Genomic DNA, 24845 nt, shown 5'->3' with positions numbered 1-24845 from the left:
GAAAAAAAAGAAAAAAAGAAAAATAATTTGCTATAAATTTAAAATAAAAAATGAGCCATAATAATCTTTCATAATCTTAATCGTTATTCTACTAGAATAAAGACAAGACAAGAATCCTAGTTTCCAAGTTATATGGCTTTCTGTCCATTTTAACAAATAAATCATTAAGTTGACCTTGAACACTTTGGTCAATGCAAGCCAAATTTTAACAGATTGTTAACATGACCTCACTCTACACCCCCGTAAAGTTTAATCATTAAAAACAAAACTTTTCGAGCCATCTTATTTACTGACACAGTGATGACATACAGGCACACAATTGCTACCAGAAATATGACGTCCTTGCTGGAAGTAATGATGAAAATAAATAAACCAGAATAAAAGCAGAACCTTACATTGAAAATACACTAGAATAAAAATTCAAAGAACAGACTGAAGCATAATACAAAAGGACATGAGGAACCCAAAAGAACAAACAAAAAAAACACAAGCTACATGAAGCCAAATATAAATACTAAGCTAACAGAAATAAATGATTAGATTTCAACCACAACAACACGGCTCAAAAAAATACATCACAAAGCCCGTCCCAGGCATTTTGATGGGACAACATACACAGACTATTATGATATGCATGTAAGCCTAGAAAAATCAATCTGGGAACTCATGGATTATAGTTTAATGATTTCAGAGACAGCAGCCAATATTTCAGGGCTTCTAGTAGAGCCAAGACAACCAGATAATGAATAACAGATAGCTGATTAAAGACTGCCTGCACACTGTTTACAACTGCTGACAAATTTCAAGAAGCTGCGATTTCCTCAAATGTTTTGTGATCATTACTCAGATTACAAAAGATCATCTTGGTATCAAAAATCTTCCCTACAGATTCTGACTGTTTATATGCAGGATTGTGTTTATAATGACTGACGATAAGTGAAAAAATAGCTTTCCTTCTTTTTGTGTAGCAAATTAAGCACTCAAGACAGATTTGAACTGACACGTAAACTGTGATTAACAGCCTTCTACACTTAAAGCATTTTGAATTCACTGTATTAGCATCAAAAAGCCAGATTTGATTGGAATGAAAGCTCTTTTTTGGAACAATGACTGCACCACAAAGAAACCCTGTTTTAATGCTGCTTTTATAATGCAGCATGTGTATGATGGCAAATTGTCTTGCTCAAAACCAACGGGAATTGCAGCAATCTTTTACAAATGCGCTTCTGCCAAGGGGAAAAAATGCATTAAGAACAAGGAAGTGTACACGGGAACAGTTGCCTAAATGACTGATTGTGGCAGGGTCACAGCTGAGAGGAGAGATTTCAACAATATGTGAAGCAAAAAAAAAAAATACAGCAGAAAAATCATCTCTGACTGCAGAAAGAGCTTTTAAAAAAGGTGCTATGCATTCAGCACAGGGAACAACAGGAGATCGTCGATTCAGCACACAATGCCAGAGTTACTGAATGATTCACTAGGGCCATAGGTCATTCCCACTTAGAACTGCTTTATGATTGTGTGCTAAGTGGTGTTTTCAGACTGCGGAACAGACTGACACAAACCCCCCGTACATTTTTACGCTCTGTGCCAAAGAATTAACAAAATCTCATGAAGCATTTAATCCAAGTTAAACTAATACCATGAAAAATGTTTGTTTTTAACTCGGAGCTACAGACGACCTTCACCTGATCACGCAGAGTGATTTAACACAGGTGGGCTGCAGTCAGTGAGATGCTGTTGCTTGTTATCTATCGTGATTAACACTCGAGCGGGTCGAGTTGAGGGTACAGACTGTGAGCAACAGAGGTGGGAGAGGGCTGTGCATCAGCAGATGGCCAGAGACTAACGAGAGGCTGCGCGGACAACCGTCAGCCATGAGATGCTTTAACAAGTCACTCCTGGCGTTTCAAAGTCCTCTGCCACTGACAGCTGATGGATATAGCTGCTGTTCTCTCACCCAGCAGGTTCGTCAGAGTCCCAAGATAATATGCAATTATCTCTCAGTTTCAGTCCATGTAGCCATCATAATAAGGGCAAAGATCATAGTCTTACAGGCTGAGGCTACGCTAAAAGAAAGAATCCCCAAAAACCTTTGCATGGGGTTCTGAGGCTTAAGGTTTTGGATCAACATTAGGGTTGAAAATGAAAAATAACTACAATCACAATCAAGTTGAAACCTCCAAGGCTGAAAAGTTATTGAGCTCTTCACATTCAACTTAACTCTTCCTTTAGTGCATTTATTAACCTTTTTAGGCCATTTCGTTTTGTGAAATTACCTTCATTGGATTAAATGAGGTTTTTCTCATTTGCTTGCTGTAACATGGTTATTTCACAGCGTTTCACATCCTGTGAAATTACACCAACTGAGAAATGTTGCAAACTGCAGGTCCTCAAAGAGCTATTATAGGTCATGGGACAAAAGGCAAGTACAGCCCGGACAGGTCGCCGGTCTGTTGCAGGACTAGATATGTACTGACAGTCTTTCCCTCTCACATTCTCGCCTCTCCCCAATTTAGTCCTGCCAGTCAACCTAACCATGTCTTTCGATTGTGCCGGAGTACCTGGATATGATCGCTATGTCTCAAAAACAAACAACAACCAAAAAAAACTTTAAATTTTCAAAATGAGTCCATAAAAACCTACTACCATCTTCAGCATACAGTCTTTTGTATCAGACGGTGTATAACATGTCAGAAATAACTGCAGTCACGCAGTAACATCGCTACGCTGCTTTGCTTTGTTTTGCAAATACACATGAGAGAAACAATAAATTCTCACATAAGAAGGAAGAAAGGAATTTTATCTCAATTCCATATCCATCCATTTGTTGCTTTAGCACCAATCCCCACTGATTCAAAAACATTTATTTTGTTGCTCTGTACCTGGTCAGTGGATATTTTTTTCCAATTGTAGCTTGGGGGTCCTGCTGGCGGATAGCACGCATAGCAGTGGGCGCTGTGAACATTGAAGAGACTCCATGTTCAGACAAGACACGGAAGAAGGCCCCGGAGTCTGGAGTCCCTACAGGTTTTCCCTGGAATCACACAGTGCAGCAACAACTTGTTACTTTACAGCTTAATTAAGGCGTGTGTATCATCGGAATTTGAATAATGATAAGTAAACACCAGAGATTACACAGATTATTGTTATTGCCTAAAACCATTCCAGGAATATTTGTGCAAACTCCAAAACATGAATATTTATACAACAGCTGTTTAAAATAACAAGGCACACAGGAAGATTGACTATCCAGGCACATGGGCATGAAAACACAGTTGCACTACAGAAGTACTGTCTGTCTAGAATAAAAGATAAAGACACAAGAAGCCTGCAGGCAAAGGTCTCCAGCAGCAATTTCCACTCTTTTTTATTTTCTCCCTGGTATTCAACTAAGTGAGCTCAACAGTGAGAAGACAACTGCGGAAGAATAAGAATGGATAAAAGGAGCAGTGAGTCCTGGCTGTCATTTTCACTCCAAATAAAGGGTTTGAAGATAGATGGGCTGCTAGAAACAAGAACCATGTGGAGCAACCACCGTGACCGAAGTCAAACACTGATTTAAGGAACGGCCAATTAATTCATCGTCCAATAGCGCTGCTGCATCAAACTGGTGAGGGAATATCAGAGTGCAAATGTAATTGGTGGCCCTATACATAAGAACTACACTGAAAGACGCACGTCCTTCTTGATCCTTTGCTGAAGTATAAAAAGAAACAACTTCAGATTTCAAGCCAAAGAAAAGTGCAGAATCTCAGGAATTGATTTTAGGGACAATCTGGGCCTGGAAAAAAGCGCAGTCATCAATGCACTCTATGTAAACAGAACTCCATGTGATGCTTACTTGTGACATTCACATGATGCATGCAGGGAGTCCAAAGAAGCCCATAATGAAGCACTAATACAACAGATCCTCTGTTTTAGGAGCTAAGCAAGAACACATGAAATAAGATAAAAAGAAATGCACAGATCATATGATCATGTGATATTACACTGATCATAAAGCCAACACTAATTACAAATTGCTATATGTTAATAAAAACCCTCTGTGTGAGCCATTTCGTCAAGGTTATAATTATATTATTAAAGTTCCTATTTTTCCATGACCAGTCCCTCCCACTGCAACCTTATCTCCCAGTTTCTCTATAATGAAAAGATGTTTTGCAAAAATTTAAGACCAAGAAGACAAGGATGGCTTATCTGCTTTGCAGTTTCTTGCAATCTAGTGGTGTTATTGAGCTTGGTTTTGGTAATGTAGCTCAAGTACAGCAAAAATATTAACCACAATCAATATGGTTAGCACATTTTGTTGTTATTGAACTTGAAAACATCTCCTTTTACAGGAGATTTCCTTGAACCAAAAGAATACATGAAAAAAAAAATAAAGGTAGTGGACAGTGGGTCACACAGGAGTTGGGCCCGGACTAAGGAGTGTGTTTTTGACCGCATAGCGTGTCGTGCAAAGGCAACTGTTAGTTCATGCTGGCCTGTCTAAACTGCAGAAAACCTGTGGGTGCAGAAGAGGCTGAAGATGGAGAGCCAAAGCCAGAGCTTTTTGTCATATTTCGCCAAAAGCAGACCGGGTGAGATCTGGAGACAAATAAAGTCACAGACAACCATTAATGATTCTTAGACAGAAACTATGCGACGTGCATTTCCTCCAGAAAGATCTTGTTGGCTCAAGGCTCTTGTTTAGTTCTCTTGTCTCAAACCGAAATAAACTGACTGAGTTTGAGGTTTTAGGAAAGTGCAAACACAGCCTGCTATAAAGTACAGGAGTGTGCATTGGAAAAAATAAAAAAATAAATGCAAAAGAGTAAATCCTTTTATCCCCAATATCTTGTTTTTCTATAGATGCCGGAAGGCAAAATTCTAAGATGTGATAACTTGCCCAGCCCTTTCATTGGCTGCTTCAATTAATGATGGCATAAACACGAGCATTGACAACCTGCTCTCCCACAACTTCAACACAGGAAATTTAAAGACTCAAGTCCAACAAATGCATCCTGCAAACTAAAAACTCTTTAATACCCGGGTTGGAAGGTGTAGACTATGTGCTGGTGTTCAACTGACTGGTACCAATAACCAAACAATAAAAGGAGCAAAAGTCTGGCACAGTCAGAGCTGCAGCTTCTCTGCAGCAGCTAGAGTCAAATATGGACACAGGTTCACACAGTTCACCACATCTTGAACTTCTTCAGTTTCACTCCACATAAACTGTAGTCTTTAACCAACAGTGGCTGGCTTCAGTTTGTCGAGCCAACAAAGGTGTAACTTATTTAGCTCTGAACATTGTTCATTTAAGGTTTTATTGCACATATTCTGGCACTTCCTGTTGTAATCTAACACCGCAGTAGTTAGTTTGAGATATTAAACTCGGAGGTACGTACCTCATAGAGAACAGTGCCGTTACCGTGTAGCAAAGGACCATAGCAGATATAAGAATGGCCAACCACCCAGCCTAGGTCTGAAGCTGCCCACCAAACCTGCCAAAAAGGGATCAATGTACCGAGTTGTCACAACAAAAATGCATGAAAAATTAAGTAAAAACTCATTTTACTTAAAGGCATAATAAATGTAAACAGAACAGCCAGTTGTATAGTGAAAATGAAATACCGCAAGTTGAGTGTAGGATTATTGTCTATTGTATGTTTAAATGGTAGTCAGAGGTCTTTTCAAGCAGAGAGCAGTCTGTCTCTGTATGCTCTTTGTTCTTAAGCATGGCACCACCTCAGAAGCGGATGCTTTATTGTCTTACTTCTCCGGGACTGAGTCCATAAATATTTGACATGGTCCATTTCAGCATCACAGCATAGCCTGCAGTGTCTCGCACAACACCCTGGGAGGGGGGAGATAAGAAAAACATTAAGACCGGTGGCAGGTACTGCACTAAGCAAAGAAGCACGGGTTTAATATCAATTTTAAACCAGCCACTTGGCGCTGCCTTTCCAAAGGGGATGGCAGCTTGTTTCTAGATGACTGCGTCTCAAACCGGCACCCACCTTTTATTAGTTAATAGCGCTGTCTAAACATTCCTGAGCAAAATAGTGTGTCCTAACATCCTCAGCTATTGAGTGTGCCTTCTCAAAGTTATGGTCTCCCTACAGCAATAACTGAGAAATTCATGGGAAATTGCACAGGAAAAAAAAAAAAAAAAAACTGGCAAAAACCGCACTATTAAGCCCAGGAACTAGCCAACAGGAGGATATTTTATATCATCTGTTGGTCAAAGACAAAACGATGCTATTTGAAAAGAGCCAGGGCTTTTTTTCCCCTCCATTTGAAATTGCCTGCAGGTAATTCCTCCTGCAAGAGGTTCAGCTCACACTCTGGAAAACTTCTGTCTTATTTATGTCATGTTGGGGGTGTTTAGATTGTGCCTGGACTGTTTTGCAGGCTCAAAGATCAGATGAGTCACACAGCTGCTGCATACAGAATGAGCAGCGTCTAGTCAAACACAGCTAAAAGTAAACCCTGTAACTCATCTGCATGTGAGTGTATGGTTATAGCTGCCAGTACCTTTGGCGTCCCAGTGGTCCCAGATGTATAGAGTACATACAACGGATGGTTGGAGGGCAAAGAGGCACAGTCATGTGGCCTAGCAGTGGCCATCTCTTCATCCCAGTCCAGGCTCAACTCGCGACTCATCGATACCCTTTCCTGAAATATAAAGAAAAATAGAGATGACATACAGTCTTCACCAGATCTAACGTACCTGGCAGCACACCCAGGTATAAATCACATGGATCTGAATGCACTCTGAAAAAGGGGAACTGTGTTAAAAATGGCTGTAATCCCTCAACGTTTAATCCAACTCTTGAATTCAAGCTGATTAACTGCACTTCAAATCATGTCACGACTGTTCGACTTAAAATCCACAGTAGCATTCTAAAGAGGCGAAAACACAAAAACTGTGCCGTCATCCAAGTATTTATGGATCTAACTGCATGCAGCCAAACATATTTTGCCATTTATTTTGATTCTTTCACATCTGCGAAGATAACGCGATTCATTTGCTCGGCGACAGCCTCCTGCTCACTGTGGAAGTTCAGCCGCTGCTAATGACTCGTTTTACGATCGCCGCAGGATGAGACAGTCACTCGCGAAGCAGCCGATCATATCTCCCAGTTATTTATTTGTCACAAAGTGTCACATAGATGAGCTCTCGGAGTGTGAACTATGAGGATCAATTCAACTGACTCCGATGGTTTTGACCATCTTGCTTTATTTGCTTGCCTATGAAGTGAGTCAGTCTCACATGCTGAGTAAATATATATTCCTTTATTTATATTATGTTCCAACTCCCATCTGTCATCGCAATCTGGCAAGCAGCAATCATTTCAGGTCATAGATTATTGCCCCTTACATCTGCTGCCGCTGACAATTCTTCTCATTTCAAACACAGACGTCTCTTTGATACTGCCATTAACATTTAATCACTTTTGGAGGGATAAAGAAATCCTCAAATCTTTTTTTTCCCTCCCCTCCCTTGGCTTCCATAAAAGAGTGTCAAGATGAAGACATCATCAATATCACTCAGACTCTTGAGGCAAAGGCACATCTCCCACAGACATTTTAGCTCTCCTATGCGCATTACTTTTTACTCACTTCACTGAAAGCACAGACAGAGCACCATCTTGGCTGATTTAACAACGCTTACGGAACAGCTACCTCCAGCTTACCGAATGCAATAATTTGCAAAGCAGCTGCAACCATCTAAAGTAGTGGTTCACAGATTTTCATGGCACTGAGCTGCCCGTGAATTTCTTGTATACACATTCCCTGTGTCCGACATGTATATAATCTCCCAAAAATCCAAACGGGCGCTCTTAATTCACCGGATCCTTTCCTGACAGATAAGACCAGACAGGCGCAACAAGATAAAATAAACTGTGCAATGTTCATTTTATTTCACCACAGGGCTAGAGAGCAGTAGCTCAAACAGAGGCACGGATGGTAGCAATTCAGTTCGAGTAAAGAAACGACAATACTCCGCAATCTCCGTTAGAGGAAATGTTAAGTTCACCAAACATAACATTCAGCAGTGTTTAATTGACGTCTGTATAAAAGTGAAGCAGAACCAAACATCTGCTCGCCGTCACCGAGCAGCAGCTGAAAATGGCTCCAGGCTGAAGCCAGCACGGAAATACCTTTGAGTTCGAACCTGGCAACAGCCGAGAAGTGCAGGCTCCACAAAAATCCCTGCCTCCGACCGACACCTTCGATGATTTCAATGAGTCATTAAGTGTGCTGCTGCTTACTGTGGAAAAGGAAAATAACATTTTTGCTATGGTTTTTACCATGTTTGGCCTGTTGTAGATGAGGACTTTCGTGGGCCTGTGAGAGCTCATCTCCAGGGCCTTCTTCACCAGAGGGATGTACTCCACTCTTCTGCCTGGCTCGATGCCAAATGAGGCTGTAACCAACAGCTTGGGCTGAAAAACAGATCATTTGGGAATTTAGGTTCAAGTGTAACAAGCTTATAGCTCACTCAGGTATGAATCAGTCATTTTTCTGCCTTTCTACCAAATGAGCCATTACAGGTTTAACCTCCTAGTACCTGGCGTCCACATATGTGGACATCACATTTTGGGTTATTTAGACCAAAATACTCAATTTTGCTCTACAAGGGCCTGATATCCACTTACGAGGACATTATACTGCTACTGTTCTATCAAAATTTTTAACGAATATCTTCATATGTGGCTCTTATTTTTCATAAAAACAAAGGTTTTAAAAAAATAAAAATAAAAAAAAAAATCTGGTAATTCTTTGTATTTACGTTCATCGGGCCCCAATATGCCCAAATATCAAAGAGAAATTAAAAATGCATGCCGTGGGAGAGTTCGGGTCTTAGGAGGTTAAGTCTGCTCTGGTGTCCTGTCAAATGTAGTTCACAAACTCAGGGTTCTGCACAAGATCTCAGTGTTCCTACCAATTCTTGGATTTGGAATGTACATGACCAAAACGGTAAAGGACACTTCTCCTATTTGGCAAACACATTTTGGTTCCAGTATTGGTTATATTCTCTTGAAAGCTTCTCTATGTTTCGTTTCGGTAGGTTATGCAAAATTAATATTTCACAACAAATTTGTTCTGCAAAGCAACAGAATACACGGGGCGATTGTGGCTCAAGAGTTGGGAGTTCGCCTTGTAATCGGAAGGTTGCCGGTTCGAGCCCCGGCTTGGACAGTCTCAGTTGTTGTGTCCTTGGGGAAGACACTTCACCCGTTGCCTACTGGTGGTGGTCAGAGGGCCCGGTGGCGCCAGTGTCCTGCAGCCTCGCCTCTGTCAGTGCGCCCCAGGGTGGCTGTGGCTACAGTGTAGCTTGCCATCACCAGTGTGTGAATGGGTGGATGACTGGATATGTAAAGCGCTTTGGGGTCCTTAGGGACTAGTAAAGCGCTATATAAATACAGGCCATTTTTTTACCATTTACATGCTTTATGCTAAACTGCATAAGCATTTATTTCTGTGTTAAAATGTCGTAGTTTACTCTTAATTGTCCCCTAAGAAAGAAAGAAAGCAATGCTCACTGCAGTTCATTCACATTTGTAGTATAAAGACGTCTCTTCCACATTAATTTTTCTATTCTCATATTATTATTATTATTATAAAATCTCACTGGAGACGCCAGGGAAATCATTACCAGTGGTTCTGAAAGGAAAGGCGAGATCTTTGCACTGTAAATGAAAAAAGACACCTTTCTTCTGGCTCTAGTATTTAAGATGTCTTTAAGTATTTTAGCTAATGGCACATAAAAGTCAGAATTGTCCAATTACTGGTATTTGCAGTGATCCGCATCTGCTTACTTCATGTAAATACAGAAAATGAACAAAGACTTAGCCCAACTTCAGCCCGTCCCTGGTTTTTAATGAGTACGGATATAATACAGTTCATGCAGCCCTGTTGCTGAGGCTCAGAAAAAAGATCAATTTTAAGCACAAGTTGAAAAAGCAGCGCTTAACCTTAGCGTGATTGATGCGGACAGACAGCTCTTTAGAGGCGAAGCCGCCAAAAATGAGGCTGTGTGGGGCACCGATCCGTGCACAGGCCAACATGGTGAACATGGCCTGTGGCACCATGGGCATGTAGATGACAACAAGGTCTCCTTTCTGTACCCCATTCTTCACCAAGACTCCTGCTAACCTGGACACCTGGATTGCAGAGACACATGGAGACAAAGCACAGATTTTTTTCTAAGTTTCCAATCTTTTTTTCTTAAATTCCTGCATGAATTATTTTTAAATGTCTGCTCACAACAACCGTAACCAATATGCTAGCACAAAGCAGAGCTGATAACAAGGGTGGAATAGTCTTATGCATGCTGCATATGTTGTTGGATAATTAATGTAGAAAGAAATGCTTAATTTATCCATGGTCCAATTACTAATTAGCTTCAGTTGGAAACAATCTAGAAAGAAAGTCAGTATCTCTTAAATTTCATTAAATGTCATTAAGCCCTTGGGCCAAAAAGACCCTCAAAAAGACCCCCAAATAGTTTTTTTCATTTAAAAAAAGAAAGAAAAAAAGATTGAGTTGTTTTAACAGAATAATTGGTCCAAATGTCAATCGACTCAGTCATTTTCCCTTCTTTCTTCTCTTTTGTTTGCTATCTATATGCTAATTATGGTTCAAACCAGCCGTCATGCTACAAAACTCTTGGCCAACTCTTTGATATTTAATGTCCAGAGAGCATTACAGTTTCTACTTTAACATGCTCATAATCCCATAATTTGTTTCATGCTGCAAAATAATGTCATATCATACTGCCATCTATGTCCAATGTGCTGTTCAATTCTGCAAGCTCGGTTTTTATTAAAACTATTTACCTGGTCCTGAAGTTCCCTGAAAGTGATGATCTGTTTAGTTCCGGTCACCGGGCTGTCGTATATGATCGCAGGCTGCTCTGCACGGCCGCCTTCTACGTGTCGATCGACGGCATTGTAGCACATGTTTAGCTTTCCGCCGACAAACCTGACAGAGACATACACCTTCAAACAACAAGTAACGGACACATGAACAGAGACGCATGTCAATACTACAGTTAGCAAACATATTTCAGGTGACCAGTCATGTGCCAGCATCTTTACCAGCATATAATATGGGTTTTTGCCTGGTTTAGAGCTCATTTTTAAAAAAATAAAAAACCAGCCTGAGCCAAACATATGCAGCTGCTTTTGACAGTTGCACACAGTGAACCAATGTTCTTGATAAGGCAATCGTTTGAGCTCATTCTGGCACTGCGCATATGGATAAAGAGCAGCAGGCAGGTTGAGCAGATGGTGTCTGGGATCTGCTGTTTTGGAAGCCACATAGACATACAGACACGGTGGCCGTGTCCTTCATTTTCACTGCAGCACATTCAGACAGCTCTCTTTTCCTATGATACATGGTATAGCTGACAACTCCACCCACAAAACAAAAGAAAAAAGAAAGGAATTTCAGTTTATACTATTCTCAGTGCAGGCTGCTGTGCCACATGCTGTTTTGTTTTACAGCTACATTTTGTTTTTTCTTTTTCCTGTAAGCATCCTATAATTTACTTTCACATCTTTAACTGTGGATGCAGGTATAATTACCCTTTTTTAATTTATTTATCTTTTGCACATCGTAGGAAACTAACCACATTAATCACCTCACATCCTTTGATAGTTTTAATGGTTTCCAATTTTTTGTTTGTTTAATAAATGCCCTGAACATGTCAGGCCAAACCATAACATCTGTTCTGAAAATATTACTTTTAAATATTTAACAGAAAAAATATTGCTTTTAAAATCTGGGAATTTGACACTTTGTCATATCTAATTGTTGCTAGTTGGCTGCTTGGCCAAAACTAGTGGTGCTCTGAGACAATTTTTTTTTTCTACTAACCCTTTAAGGTGGCAGCAACCTGATGAAACGACTTGTGTTTTATTTCTTTGATAAAAAATATATATATATTTATCCTACTTTTTGGAGCTTCGGGGGGAGGATAGTACTCAACTTTTGGAGTACTAGTGCAGTCTGGTACTCCATTACAATATCCTCTCCATGCCCCCAACATGCACACATATACAATCATCATCACCTACGTACACACAGTATTGTTTACCCAAACATATATCATACTTCTGACTCTTGACTGACCCTTGATTTCCTAATTATTCCTCAAGCCTCATCTTGGGGACCATCCTTCCTCACTGACATGCCCATTAAGTTAACTGTTCTCACTCTCACAGGGAACCGCCTTAAATGTTCAATCATATTCGTTCCCTCTGTAAAAAGGAAAGAATTGCATTTCAGTAACTCTCAAAAATGGTCCAAGGAAGACACAGTGGTGACCCAGTGACAGCATCATGAGTGGGCAAGGCTCAATGATGCACATGGGAGAAGAACGCTGTAGAATCAAATTGCCAAAAAAAAAGTAATGCTAGTTCCCTTCTATGTTGTATTCTGTGTCACAATTTCTTTTACATCATATGGATGGCTGGGTGCTGTGCATTCTTTACCTGGTGAACAGCTGGCAGCAGAATGCACTATGAAAAGAATGCAAGCCTACTGAGAGTCCATGCCTCCACATTTCTGTTTCGAAAGGGGGCTCCATAAAAAAAAAAAAAAGGAGGCAGGTGGTCATAATTTAATACCAGACAGATATACATCCCACCAATTAATGCTTTCAAAGTGTTACCATATAGGGGTTCTCCTGGGAACTTCCCTGCTCTAAATACCTGATTCAAATAATCATCTGGGTAGTGAACTTTGCAGCTGTCTGTTAACAGCACCCAGGATAGTGCAATAAGCAAAAATGTGGTTTGTTTTCTGGGGTCAACGCGATTCCATAGACTTTCCATCAACAGCAGAGCCGTTTGAAGTCCACACAGTTCCTGAGCGTCACCCATTGGCTCTCAGCAAAACTACCAATCACAGAAGAAATAGGCGTTCCTCCAGGGATCGCTAACAACTTAATAACCAATCATAACAGAGCTGACGTTTCCCCTTCCTAAACCAACCACTCACAACAGGACAACCCTCCAGGTTATCCAGTTGTTAATCGTACAGTCACGCGCATAAAAGAGTAAAATGAGGAAGCTATGTGTGCTGGATGAAGAGAAAATAAACCACAATATCGTGGTTTCTATGTGAGTTGTCCAAAAGTTATTCATTACTAAGCAAATAACACCTTCAGGGTAATGAGATTATTGAGGGCGTGTGTCCTCTCTATGGGATATTATCATACATGAGAGAACGCGTTGAGTTCACTCATGAGAGAGGTGGCGGTCACGCACAGGTTGTTTACCACGTTTCATTCCAACTCGCCCACACAACATTTAACACCAGCTGTTCTGCAGTTCACGTGTAGTTCACACTGAAACCTACCAGTTTGGGAACACCGGATCCTCAACGTGCAGAGTTTTACTCCACGGCTCAAACCAGTTTATGTCGCGCCCCACGTCAGCCCAAAACTTTTCAGGGTTGTCCCTGGCCGCCGCGAAGACTTGGCTGTACGCAGCATCAGACGCATGCTTTCTGCAGCACTGCGTGGGGAAGTGCGACTTAAAACTCCCAGATGCTTCACCTGCATTTCGCTTTGCTGCTGCACAGAGAGTCCAAGCAAACCTCCCGAGTGTCTTCTTCCGCAGGACAGGAGCGCAGTTATTCAGGCGCTGGACTGAGTGTTTTACCCTGAGAAGCATTGTTGCTGGGGGCGTTTTTTGAACTTCCACGCTGCTTTCCCGCGTTCCTCTTGTTTTTGTGTGCAGCTTTGGAGCCCGCTTCTAGAGTTCAATGCTAAGCGACGTCATCCGGGCCCGCTTAAAGGCAGAGGACTTCTGCAGAAATTCTTAACAAGTGCCTCAGGGAAGGCTGTGAACTATGAACTGGATGTAGTTGATGCTGCAGGAGGATTTTAAAACACAGTCAGCGTGATTACACAACACATAAGCTCCACCGCAGCTTTCTTAAACCAACTATTTTGGGTGGAAAATAATCCCAAGACATTTTTCTAACTTTAAACAAGAATTCTGCCGTGCAGTGCAAAGAAGAGAGGAACATTGTTGATAGCAACTGTACCTCCTGTCCACCGGATTTACTTATTTATTTATTTTTGTTTACTTCCAGCATCATTAAATTTTAATTGTCCTCGAGGTAATATCAATACTCCCCCTTGAGTGGAAAAATGCAAATAGCCCCACATCTGCTAAAACTGATCATGGCGTGCATTCATTTGTTTGCTTGTGGGTATTAATGGGAATAATTACTTGTGTAGAGTCATTTAAAAGCCTTAAGAATATTTGCATCTTTCATTAAGCCGATTTTCCAATACAATCACAGCACATGAGCAGCGGCAGCAGCTCTTTGTCCTCTCAGATTGTGCCGCCTCATGCACTTCTTTCCCTATCACTGGTAAATACCCATAATACAGCTGACCCCTTGAAGAAGTGTGCCCCTCGTTAAATAACTCATCCATCTGATATTTCAGATCACCTGTTTATGTTTATATGTGCTGAGCAGTTGAACTGTCCAGTATAGGTGGTGCAATGATAGTTTCGTTATTGGTATCAGAACGATATCAGCATTATAAGATCGATACTTTCTTTAAATCCTGTGTGTTTAGTGTGTAGTCCACTGATGTCTTACATAGATTATTTTTGGTAATGAAAAAATATACCTCAAACGTGCTCTATGAAAAGTATCTGGACCTTCTTGTGTTGACTGTGACTTCTGTTTTATTTATAGTCTCCTACAGCACATTTAAACACAGAGAGATCCTTTAGAGACAGGAACATTTACATTGCTGTTTACATCTCAAAAAGCCCCATGGTATCAGATGGATACTAAAATTTGCACTGTGGCACAACACTACTTTCCACCAGAGGTGGCCAACTTGAGTTGGATTGCAGCTACTGGCTCTATGACACTTGTCACCATTTCAGTAAAAGTGGGGGGGAATAAAAAGTTAAATCTTTATCCCAGCTGGCAAAAGATATCAGTAATCAGCAACTGATTGATGCCTTCTTACACCCATCACCTGCACGTCTTATCCTCCAGGTATTTGAGCATAACAGAACTATCATTTTCTTTCTTTTTCAGTTTTAAATTAAGTATTGATTCAAATCTCATCATATTTCAACCATGCTTTCTCCTCTCATGCTATAATTTGTTTGGCCAAAAGGTCTCACTAAATCACAGCAAGGAACTGCCATATATATATATATATATATATATATATATATATATATATATATATATATATTAGGGCTGCCACAAACGATTATTTTGATAGTCGACTAGTCACCGATTATTTTTGCGATTAGTCGACTAATCAGATCATCATCCACTGGACGTACAGCGTACAGCTTATTGCACCAGCAGCATCTGGTCTTATATAACTATCATTAGATTACAGCTTGAAGTGTTTGTGCTAACTAAAAATAAAGACAAGATGGTAGTTTATTAATTTTTAATGAAATTTGCAGATTATTTCGGTGAAGTTTAATAAACTCCTTGCTTTCTAAAATATAACAGGACACCGGAGTATATTCTCCAGCGTCTCACACTTCTGACAATCAGCTGTCTGCTTGACAGTTTTAGCTGTGCAAAAACTATAACTTTAATCTCAGCCAAACCGATTTACTCAGGAACAAATAAAATACTAAAGAAAGCCAAACAATAACATTTTTAAGTTATCTAAGTGACTTATATATATGTTTAACCTGACTAGCGAAAGACAGCGGTGGGTTTGAAAACGATTTGCCGGGAGTCCGGTGTTCTCACGGCTCTAGTTAGCCTTGCCCCCGCCTAGCTAACGAGCTAGTGGGTAACAGACATCTCCGAAAACGTCGGAGCGCTTTTGAAAATATGTGGTGTCTTGATAAACTGAGCAGATATTTGAGGTTTACACAGCTACATTCAAGCCTGAAAATATGTTAAACGTTTATTTTGTGCCCCAGAAAGAATAATAAGAGTAAAGTTAAAACTAACTAGCTGCCGCCATTGTTGACAGCTGCGCTATGAATTCTGGGACACAGCTTCTTCTTCTTCGGGGTTTAACGGCAGCTGGCATCCTTGTACATGCAGTGCTGCCATCTTCTGTTTCAGTCCGTTATTACACTCTTAAATCCTACTACCGGTACTCATTCCTGCGTCCTTTGTGATCTTACAAAGCTTCAAACGATGCGTCGACTATTAAATTAGTCGTCGACGATTTTAATAGTCGACATAATCGTGACTAGTCGACTAATCGTGGCAGCCCTAACATATATATATATATATATATATATATATATATATATATTAGAGTAGATGGTGTTGGCTGAATATGTATCATTCTCTCTGGCACCTTACGTGCATAGACCACTATCTATTAACCACTTTCACAGGCTAATCAGACCCTAAACTTTTCATAACTTTATATAAGCCCTCCGTCTTGATTTGATGTGATGAGTGTGAATGTTTTAAAGCAGAAATCAGCCGACTGCCCTTCAGAAACCGATGGAGAAATGATTCATCACTCTAGCCCGCAGTGTCAGTTTGAAAATCAAATTCATTTGAAGATAATGATCGCTGTTTTACATTCTGAATGGGTTTTAGATGCAGTTGTCAGAAAGACTAACGAATGATTTCAGTCAATATCATTCATGGTTTTAAGTGAGTGATACTTCATAGCGGTTTATTAGAGCTGAGTGAATTTACTTTCAGCAATTGCTTCATATACAAAATACTAGAGGCACCCAGTCATTACAGGAAATAAATAAAGGTGAAAGCCATTACCCCTTGTTAATTATGCTCTTAGTGCATTCATGATAAAAGAGGCGATGAGATGAAGTTGGACTGAGGTATATTTCAAGGCTTTGACAAAGCTCAATATACATTGGGATGTATTCATGTTTTCAGTTTGCAGAAAGCATCAGGATGGAATTATGATGCCGTCACACAATCAGCCATTACTACTTGACAAAGTAAATTGGTGCTGTTTCCCTGAAGTCAGTAGTCTGTTAGAGCTTGGGTGCCAAATTTGTTTCTGTCCATGGGCCACCTACAGCTCAGTTTGAACTCTCAAGTGCACCGAGCACTTTATAATGTCCCTTCTTTCTCTTCTGTTTTCATCTTTCTGTCTCTGCAGAGCTGTCCACTGCAGTGGGCTTTTTAATGTGCAGATTATAGCTGACAGGCCATATGTTTCACACTCTGTATTAGAGGTTTAAATCCCATAGTGGTGCTGCCGAAGTGGGTCACAATCAGTGTGACAGGCTTTGTTCGATATAGTATTTGAAGGTGGGGTTCTCTGTGTGCTGGCCTGCCTGACTTCAGAAGGCCAATTACATTCACCTGCCATTTGATTAGTACACTTCATGAGTATCTGGATTCTTTCTGCCTTCAGAACTCTTGTCTTCATGGCATAGATTCAATATGAATAAACATTCATCAAAGATTTCGGTCCAGATAGCATGCCATCAGAAATTGTTTACACTATGATCATCAAGGGATGGAGATGGTCAGCAACAAAACTCAGGTAGGCTGTTATGTTAAAATGAAGCTCAGGTGGTACTAAGCAGCCCAAAGAGTGCTCAGAAAATATCCTCCACACCATCAGACGCAACCAAGAAGCTGAGCTATTGCAGGATGGATCCACGCTTTCTTGTTGTTTGCACCAAATTCTGATCCTACCATCTGAATGATGCAGCAGAAATCAAGGAAGGGGATGTAAGGGGAGAATCCCAGTAGATCAGCAGTTTCTGAAGTACTCCGACCAACGTCTGGTACAAGCTAGCATGCCACATTTAAAGTCACTTTAAATCACCTTTCTTGTCCATGCTTAGTTTGAACCTTGTCTTAACCTTGTCTGCATGCCTAAATGCAATAAGTTGCTGCCATATGATTGGCTTATTAGATATTTGTGTTAATGAGCTGTTGAATAGATGTACCTAATAAAGTGACCATTGAGTGTAAATGTCCCACAACTGTCTTTTTTTCTTAGCAGATATTAACAATAAAGAAGAAAGATGATTTTCTGTCATATGAACGGAAGAACAGCAGATTAACAAACTCTCGGTTATTTCAAAACAAGGATCAGTTTGGTACTCTACTTCCTCCCCCCCCGGTTATCCACACATCCAAAGTTTGGCCAAACTTTGAGACCCACTCACAAAAGTGCATCTTGACTTGCCTTAAAACAAAACTTTAACTGTGAGATTCATAGTTTACACAACAGCCTGGAGAAGTGCATGCGCATCTCCATCTTTCACTTGGTTGTTCATACACAGGAAATTAGTTGCATCAACTTGTCTCGTTAAGGAATAAATACAATTTTAAAGAATTATCTGTCACACGTTTTTCAAGATGATGTTTTTTTCATTATCTGCCTGGCACCGTCTGATGGAGCAATATAAGCAACCCAGCTGCTGTGGAAAAGCAGCCTGTCATCCTAACACAAAATATCCAATAAATACTTTATTTTCGAGACGTTATCGCTCAACAGGAAATTTTCATCTTTTTTTTTTTCCCACTGTGGCATGCCGGATGGATCACAGTCAGTGCGGCACAAGGATTGGAGTCGATGGTTGACAAATTTAATAATGGCCTGTTTTAATAAGCAGTTGTTACCTGGAAATGAAACCCATGTTATCATTTAGTGAAATACTTGTTTCCCTCACCGTAAAACCACAGTCGGATATATTCGAGCTACTGTTTTATAAAAGCTTTACTCTCTGTGTCAACCAAACAAAATCTAACCTTTATGGATTTTATTAGCCTTTTATCAAAGCCATGTGAGTGATATTGATCTTTTTTACGAATGTGTGGCAGGAAAAGGAATAAGGTTCCAATTTTTCCCCAAATGCCCATATGACCTTACCTGTTGAATTCAATTTGAATGGGTACTGATGGGAATTGAAGATACAAATAGAACTTGCACACTGGCTAATGCGCTGAGCTTTGATCTGCTAGGCAAACAGTCCAGCCGTCTGTATTTGCCCTGTCCACATGGCCTCTTGCATCTCCTTCCGTGGAAGTGGAGGCATTTCAGAAATCAATTCACTTGCAGCTTTGCGGCTTAAAGACCAGTGCAGCATAATCCCAACCTCGTAAAAAAAAAGCAGACCTGTATTCCAGCCCATATAGATGGAAGCCTGTAATCTCGCCGTGCCCTCTTTCTGTGTGCTCTCTAAGCCCTCGCCCTCTCAAACCGTCCTTGCAGCCTACCACTCACCACTATTTTGCATCTGCACACAGCTGTGTGGGACTGTTGGTGGATTGAACTTGCTTTTACTTAAGGACTATGTGTTTGTAAGAAGCGTGCAAGTTTAGAAACTGTTTAATTCAAATGCAGAGGAAGCTGTTAAATATTTAAAAGTGCTGAGAATGGAATTTAAATGATATACAACAGGGGTACGTTAAATTTATTTAATGTTTTAGATATAGCAGCCAATTTGAAGTGAAGTGAGGTAAAGAGGTGTGGTATTTGCCTCCCAGCTGGGTGTGGGCTAAAATATTTAGTGCAATGCATGACAAGATAAATGGGATTTAAGTAAAATATCTGTATTTATGAGCCTAGGTTTTGCTCTGAACAGCTGTGCACATATTAGTATAAGTGCTAGTCATTGCCTCAGGTGTGTATTCATGTTTACAACTTGCATTTGTCATGGCGAAGTCATGTTTTGTGAGCCATGTGACACGTCATGCTGCCTTAGCATCTCTCCAACCTGGGAATCTCTTCTTATTTCTGTTGAGCATGGCTTCTGTCAGCTGTAATGTCTGCCCATATATGAGACACGCCAAAGCAGCAGGCACCATTAGGCAACAGATCTACAGTAAATGAAGAGAACCAGCGGTTTGGCACCATTCTGTGGTAGCACATAAACATGAGGATTAATTCTTAAGCCCTCCAATTTAGGTTCACTACCGTCATTCGGTCCTTATCTGGCTGTATGCAGTGCATGTACCCAGGAGAGAAGATAACAGGCGGTATGCCTCAGTGGTTCACAATGAGCCTTCACGACAAGCTTGGTTGCAATCACCTGATCTCTGAAGTGCAAGGATTATAGCTGTGTAAGTGTTCATGTGTGCACAAAACACACATGTGAGCATCATTGTGAGATTCAGCATGCAATCCAGGTCGAGCTGGTTGACTGCAATATGGTGAAACTTTTCAAATACATTACTGTGACAGATGGAATACCAATTTTGACTGTTTTTCAACATATTATTAGCTTAATGACTAAGGTCCGCCATCCCTCTTCTTTTAAAAGGTATCTTATGTGTCCCATGAGAGCACTAGTCAGGCTACCTCTTGTTTTTATGAGCCTAAACTGAGTAACACTCCTGATGTCAGAATGCAGAGCTCTCTCGATATTCAGGAATATAAAGATCGAGTCAAGTAGACAGCACTGAATAGAAAATCATCTTGTAGTAACGGTGACTAGCTGTTAGTTCCGATTCTAGGGTTGAATCATGGCAAAGGTAACGCCCTTGTATGTGGTGTTTGGTTATTCTCCCCACACCTCCGTGGCCTCCAACTGCTCCAGTTTGTCCAACAATCAAAACATGCTGGGTTAATTTTCTTGTAATTGTGCCCTTGACCAAGGCACAGACTTGAAGTGTGGAGTTGATCCCACGAGCCCACTGCCTCAAACACTAAGGATGGGATAAATGCAGAGAATTGCTTTTCCTACAGGGAAATAAAGGGTCTCTCACTCTGTGAAGGCCATGAGAGGCTCCAGCCTCCCTGCAACCCTGAATAGGATAAGTGGAAGAAGATGGCTATGATAAACTGTAAAAAATAAACATGTTCAGTAATATGTGGACTTAAATCAATTCAAAGAAGAGGTGTGCTCTGGCAGTTTTACATTGTCTGTATTCACAAAGGCAGGTTCTTTAAGAAATGGCTCACCCTGTTTGGTATGCAAGAAGACAGAGTTGTGCACAGAGTCCTGACTGTAACTCTGTGCAACACTTTTGTGGTGAACTGGACTGTCTGGAAGCAGGACCAGTGCTTTTCACAAAACCTTTTGTGCCTACGTAAGAGTAGAACATTGCAATTAAGTTCCCAAACGCTGCTGAAAACCCATCAAGAAAAGGGAACTCTGATATCACAGCTGCGGCCTATATCCTGTTTTTTAAACAATATGTTCAACATTAAAACTTTGAATACAACACGGCCGCATTCTCTGTTGAACTTACCACATTACTCTTTCTCCTGAAAAGCTGGACGTCTTTTATTTATCGATTTCATTCATTGAGATAAGGTTACATTAACTCAGCTTTTCAAATTAAATGTAGCTTGCAAAATGAAATGAAATATATGATTGTCAGACTGCAGCGCTATACGATCAGACTTTTTGCCCCCTGTTAGCCATTAGAAAAACTGCAGAGTATGGCAAAGTTTTCACAAGTCCATCTTTTATATACAGCGCATGATTAATCCAAAGATTGTGTATTAAAGATAAATGTAGGCACTGTGACCTCTCAGAGCCCTGTTGTAAAGCTTGAAGGTGCTTTGAAACCAGATGTGAGGAATCCCAAAAGGTTGATTCTGTTCATCTGGACCTAACGTTTTCATCCAGATGAACAGAATCAACCTTTTGGGATTTACTTACCTGGATGATTGAGCATGCATCAAGACATATGTGAGGAATATGTGACACTAAGAGACGTTGCATCCTCATAGGCAAGTGATTTGTAAATCATAGTAAAACATACTATGCTTTAGTCTACCTTTTTAATCTAAATAAGTCCGTAGTTATTCAATTAAACATTATGGTGTATTCAGTGAGGCCCAAAACTAGCATTTGCGACCATAAACTAATCGGGGAAACAGTTTCCTGAGATCATAAATTAAAGCCAAGGTATTGGTGCAACCATAAGAGTCTCCCCCTGCTGGCCATTAGAAAGAGTGCACTTTTAAAGCGCTTCCAACACTTTTTTGTAGACAGTATATTTTTGATCTAATGTAAAGAATAAAAAAAAATTAATGTATTTTTTGGTTTTTATATGTTATCAAATTCCTTTTCATCTTGAAAAATTCAAATGATTTTCTATTTTAAAAAAAAAAAAAAAAAGCCAAATAAAACGTGAACACTATTTTTCATTAAGAGCGTAAACAGCAGCGCATAAAGTGCAAAACAGATAACAGCACCAGGTGACGGAGATGGATGGAGATAGTCTAATCCTCTCCCAGCCACTCCCAACCTCTCTCTCTCTCTCTCTCCCCCTGTGATGCTGCAGCTCCTGTAGGCTCTTCAGTCTCCAGTAAACAGCAGTCATGGCGACAGTGGTCCAACCGCTCACACTGGATCGAGGTAAGGCGCTCGGAGCTTTGCAGTCTGTGCATGTCACCGGAGAGATTATTTTCAACCTTCCCCCCCCCCCCAAAACTTGAGCGAGGATTTGGTTAGATTCTGATGTTTTTTGGTGTGTGTGTCCAGCTCGGATTTCCTACACATCGTCTGCGCGAGTCGCTATTTCAAGGCAATATGAGCTCTGGCTTTTCGAAATAAAAGCCCGTCGGTTCCGTCCGTGTATTTTTCCAGACCGGAGCGCTCAGTTCTTTCGTCAAACTACCGAGGGGGTTTCTGCGAGCACGAACATCTTGAAATTAATACCCTTAAACCACTTACAAGGCGTCCCGTTTAATTTCATCTGTATTATGTAACCCCTTTGGCAACATTGTCCCGTTAAAGCTCGCTTTTTGATCTTCATCTGGCGGAGACAATAACGCTCAAATCCTAAAGCGCCTTGACACGAAAAATCTACTTTGTTAGACGGGAGATAACTTCTCAGGCTATCTGAACTGGACAGGTGCAAGACTGGCTGATTGGTTCCCTCATCAGGGTGTAGATGTTGTGTTTTGTACTTGTTGGAAGCGGTGTGCAAACAAACCGCAGTTGAGGGTTAATGTCCTGTGATGTTGCCTATAGCCTGTTTTGTTTTCATCTCAGTTAGCGTTCAGAGCTGTTAGTAATTACAGACTTTGTAACTTAGACACACATTAGTCCCCTGATCTCATTCATAAGATACAATAATAATGCATGCAGGCTGAAAAAATGTTCAGTTTCCCACCTAAAGATGCTGTACAGATATTTAAAATACACTAAGGTCTCTCGTAATATCATAGTAATTCCTCTGGGAGATTTGAGGAAGTACAAAATGTCCTGTACACTTGAGAAGATGCCCTTTACAACTCAACACTTTCATCTTAAAGGAGTCTATTTTTGAGGTCACTTTGAAAAATCCTCCCAGTCGCACATTCAGACCAAATGCAGATCCGCTGGTGAAATGTAATATTGCGCAAGCCTTGCATAGGGAATGGATACCGTCAAATATAGAGAAAGCAGACACCTTAACGCTTTACTCTGTGCCAAGTAAAGCCAGCGTCAGCTCTCCTCCCAAACCACATGAGGGAAGTATATAAATACTCTTTATTAATTATTCTGCAGGGATTAATCTGACTGATGTCACTTGTTATTGGTGATTTAAGTAATTAACCACATTAACATCTACTGCTAAAGTATACTATTTTTTCCCCTTCCGTATGTTCAATTTGTTCTTCAGTGAAATTTAATGTCTGAGGGCAGTGAAGCTTTACAGGTGCACAATCTGCTGGGAAGCTGCAGAAGTGCTGTACACGCAGAGTTAATGAAATGAGCCACAGATTGAATCCAGCAATGAGATAAACAATGCAACCTAAGCTTTTCCCACCCATGTCTCATAGTAGACTATAGATTTATTTTAAAAAAAGGAGGCTCTGCTAAGCTGATAAATAGATTTTTAAACAGCAAGGCAAGGAGCAATGTCCTGCAACTTGATAAATTGTCAGCATTCAGCCATGTCTGATCTTAGTCATTTGCTTGGGCAGTGACTCAGCTGTGACCTTCGTGTGTACACACGGGGCCTGATCCATACCCACAATCTGGAAAATGCAGCTGTAATGGCACAAACAGTAGTAATGATAGTTTCACGCAGGAGCTGTTAGAGCCAGGCAACATTATAGGCTTCCTGTCCTCGGATCCTGCCACTTTGGTGAAAACACTATAATTGCTAATGAAAAGGTCCACTCCTCTCGTTTTTGGGTGGAGGCTTTTGCTGCCGGGTTGCTGAGTTTGTCAAATGCACGCAGGGAGAAAAGGAACAGAGATGTTCATTTCGAGAGCTCCCACTTGGCTTGCAGGGTCACAGCAGGATGAAAAGATATTACATCATTGGCCTTCCTGTTATTGTCAAAGGAAATGACTGTGATAAGCAAGCACCGTAGAGAACAATGGATTTGAACTTCGCTGTATAATTTTTAAAAAAGCCTTTTATTCTCAGTAGATCTGGCATTTATGTAAGTGCAAACTGACACACACCGGAGATGAAAACCTTTCTGTATGAAACAGTGAGAGCAGAGGGCACTGTGACTGAAACTTCCAGAGATAAATTTAAACATCTATTAGGTACGGCTATGTTTCAGGACCCAAATGCAGGACCCAGAGACAATGGAATGAACTAAGTAAGGCAGCTTTATTGCTGTAGCTTGAAAGCTCAAAGAAAAAACAAGGATACAAAAAACCAGAAACTCCCACAAGGTTAAAACTAGAACCAACAGAACAGGAAACAAGGACCGCAAAGATAGCATGAGTGGACGATGCAACAACGAGCAGAGTAAGACTGAGGACTAAAATACACATAGGATAACGAGAGGATGGGCAACAGGTGGCAACATAGCTGGACCTAATGCAGACTAACGGGACAGGGGAAACGAAACTGAGTGCACTATACACTAGAGACGAGACTGTCAAAATAAAACAGGAAGTATGATAAACATGGAGATGAAGACTAATCACACAGGCTTGACTCGGGGACTGGGGAGAAACAGACGTGGGGAGATG

At 40.7% G+C, this 24845-nt stretch overlaps 2 protein-coding genes across 3 annotated transcripts in view; one reads left to right on the top strand and one right to left on the bottom strand.

The window, feature by feature from the left end:
- acss3 (acyl-CoA synthetase short chain family member 3) overlaps positions 1-13867 on the bottom strand; it is a 72657-nt gene extending 58790 nt beyond the window's left edge. The window contains exons 1-8 of the mRNA XM_014408345.4: positions 13360-13867; positions 10833-10977; positions 9969-10157; positions 8301-8435; positions 6520-6660; positions 5759-5839; positions 5391-5486; positions 2886-3037 (exon numbers count right to left, since the gene is read on the bottom strand). Of these exons, the coding sequence (XP_014263831.3) occupies positions 2886-3037; positions 5391-5486; positions 5759-5839; positions 6520-6660; positions 8301-8435; positions 9969-10157; positions 10833-10977; positions 13360-13676 (1256 nt within the window). The 5' untranslated portion in view covers positions 13677-13867. The remainder of the gene's footprint in view (positions 1-2885; positions 3038-5390; positions 5487-5758; positions 5840-6519; positions 6661-8300; positions 8436-9968; positions 10158-10832; positions 10978-13359) is intronic.
- An 8322-nt stretch (positions 13868-22189) lies between these two features.
- Positions 22190-24845, top strand: part of lin7a (lin-7 homolog A (C. elegans)) — a 49748-nt gene continuing 47092 nt past the window's right edge. For both annotated transcript variants that reach the window (XM_076875619.1, XM_004548426.4), the window contains exon 1: positions 22190-22277. In XM_076875619.1, coding sequence (XP_076731734.1) covers positions 22241-22277 — 37 coding nt within the window. In that variant the 5' untranslated portion in view covers positions 22190-22240. The remainder of the gene's footprint in view (positions 22278-24845) is intronic.

The sequence above is a fragment of the Maylandia zebra genome, linkage group LG17 (assembly GCF_041146795.1).
Source record: "Maylandia zebra isolate NMK-2024a linkage group LG17, Mzebra_GT3a, whole genome shotgun sequence".
NCBI classification, from domain to species: Eukaryota; Metazoa; Chordata; class Actinopteri; order Cichliformes; family Cichlidae; genus Maylandia; species Maylandia zebra.
The sequence above is the reverse complement of the archived record's forward strand: the minus strand, read 5'-3'. Positions and strand labels throughout refer to the sequence as shown.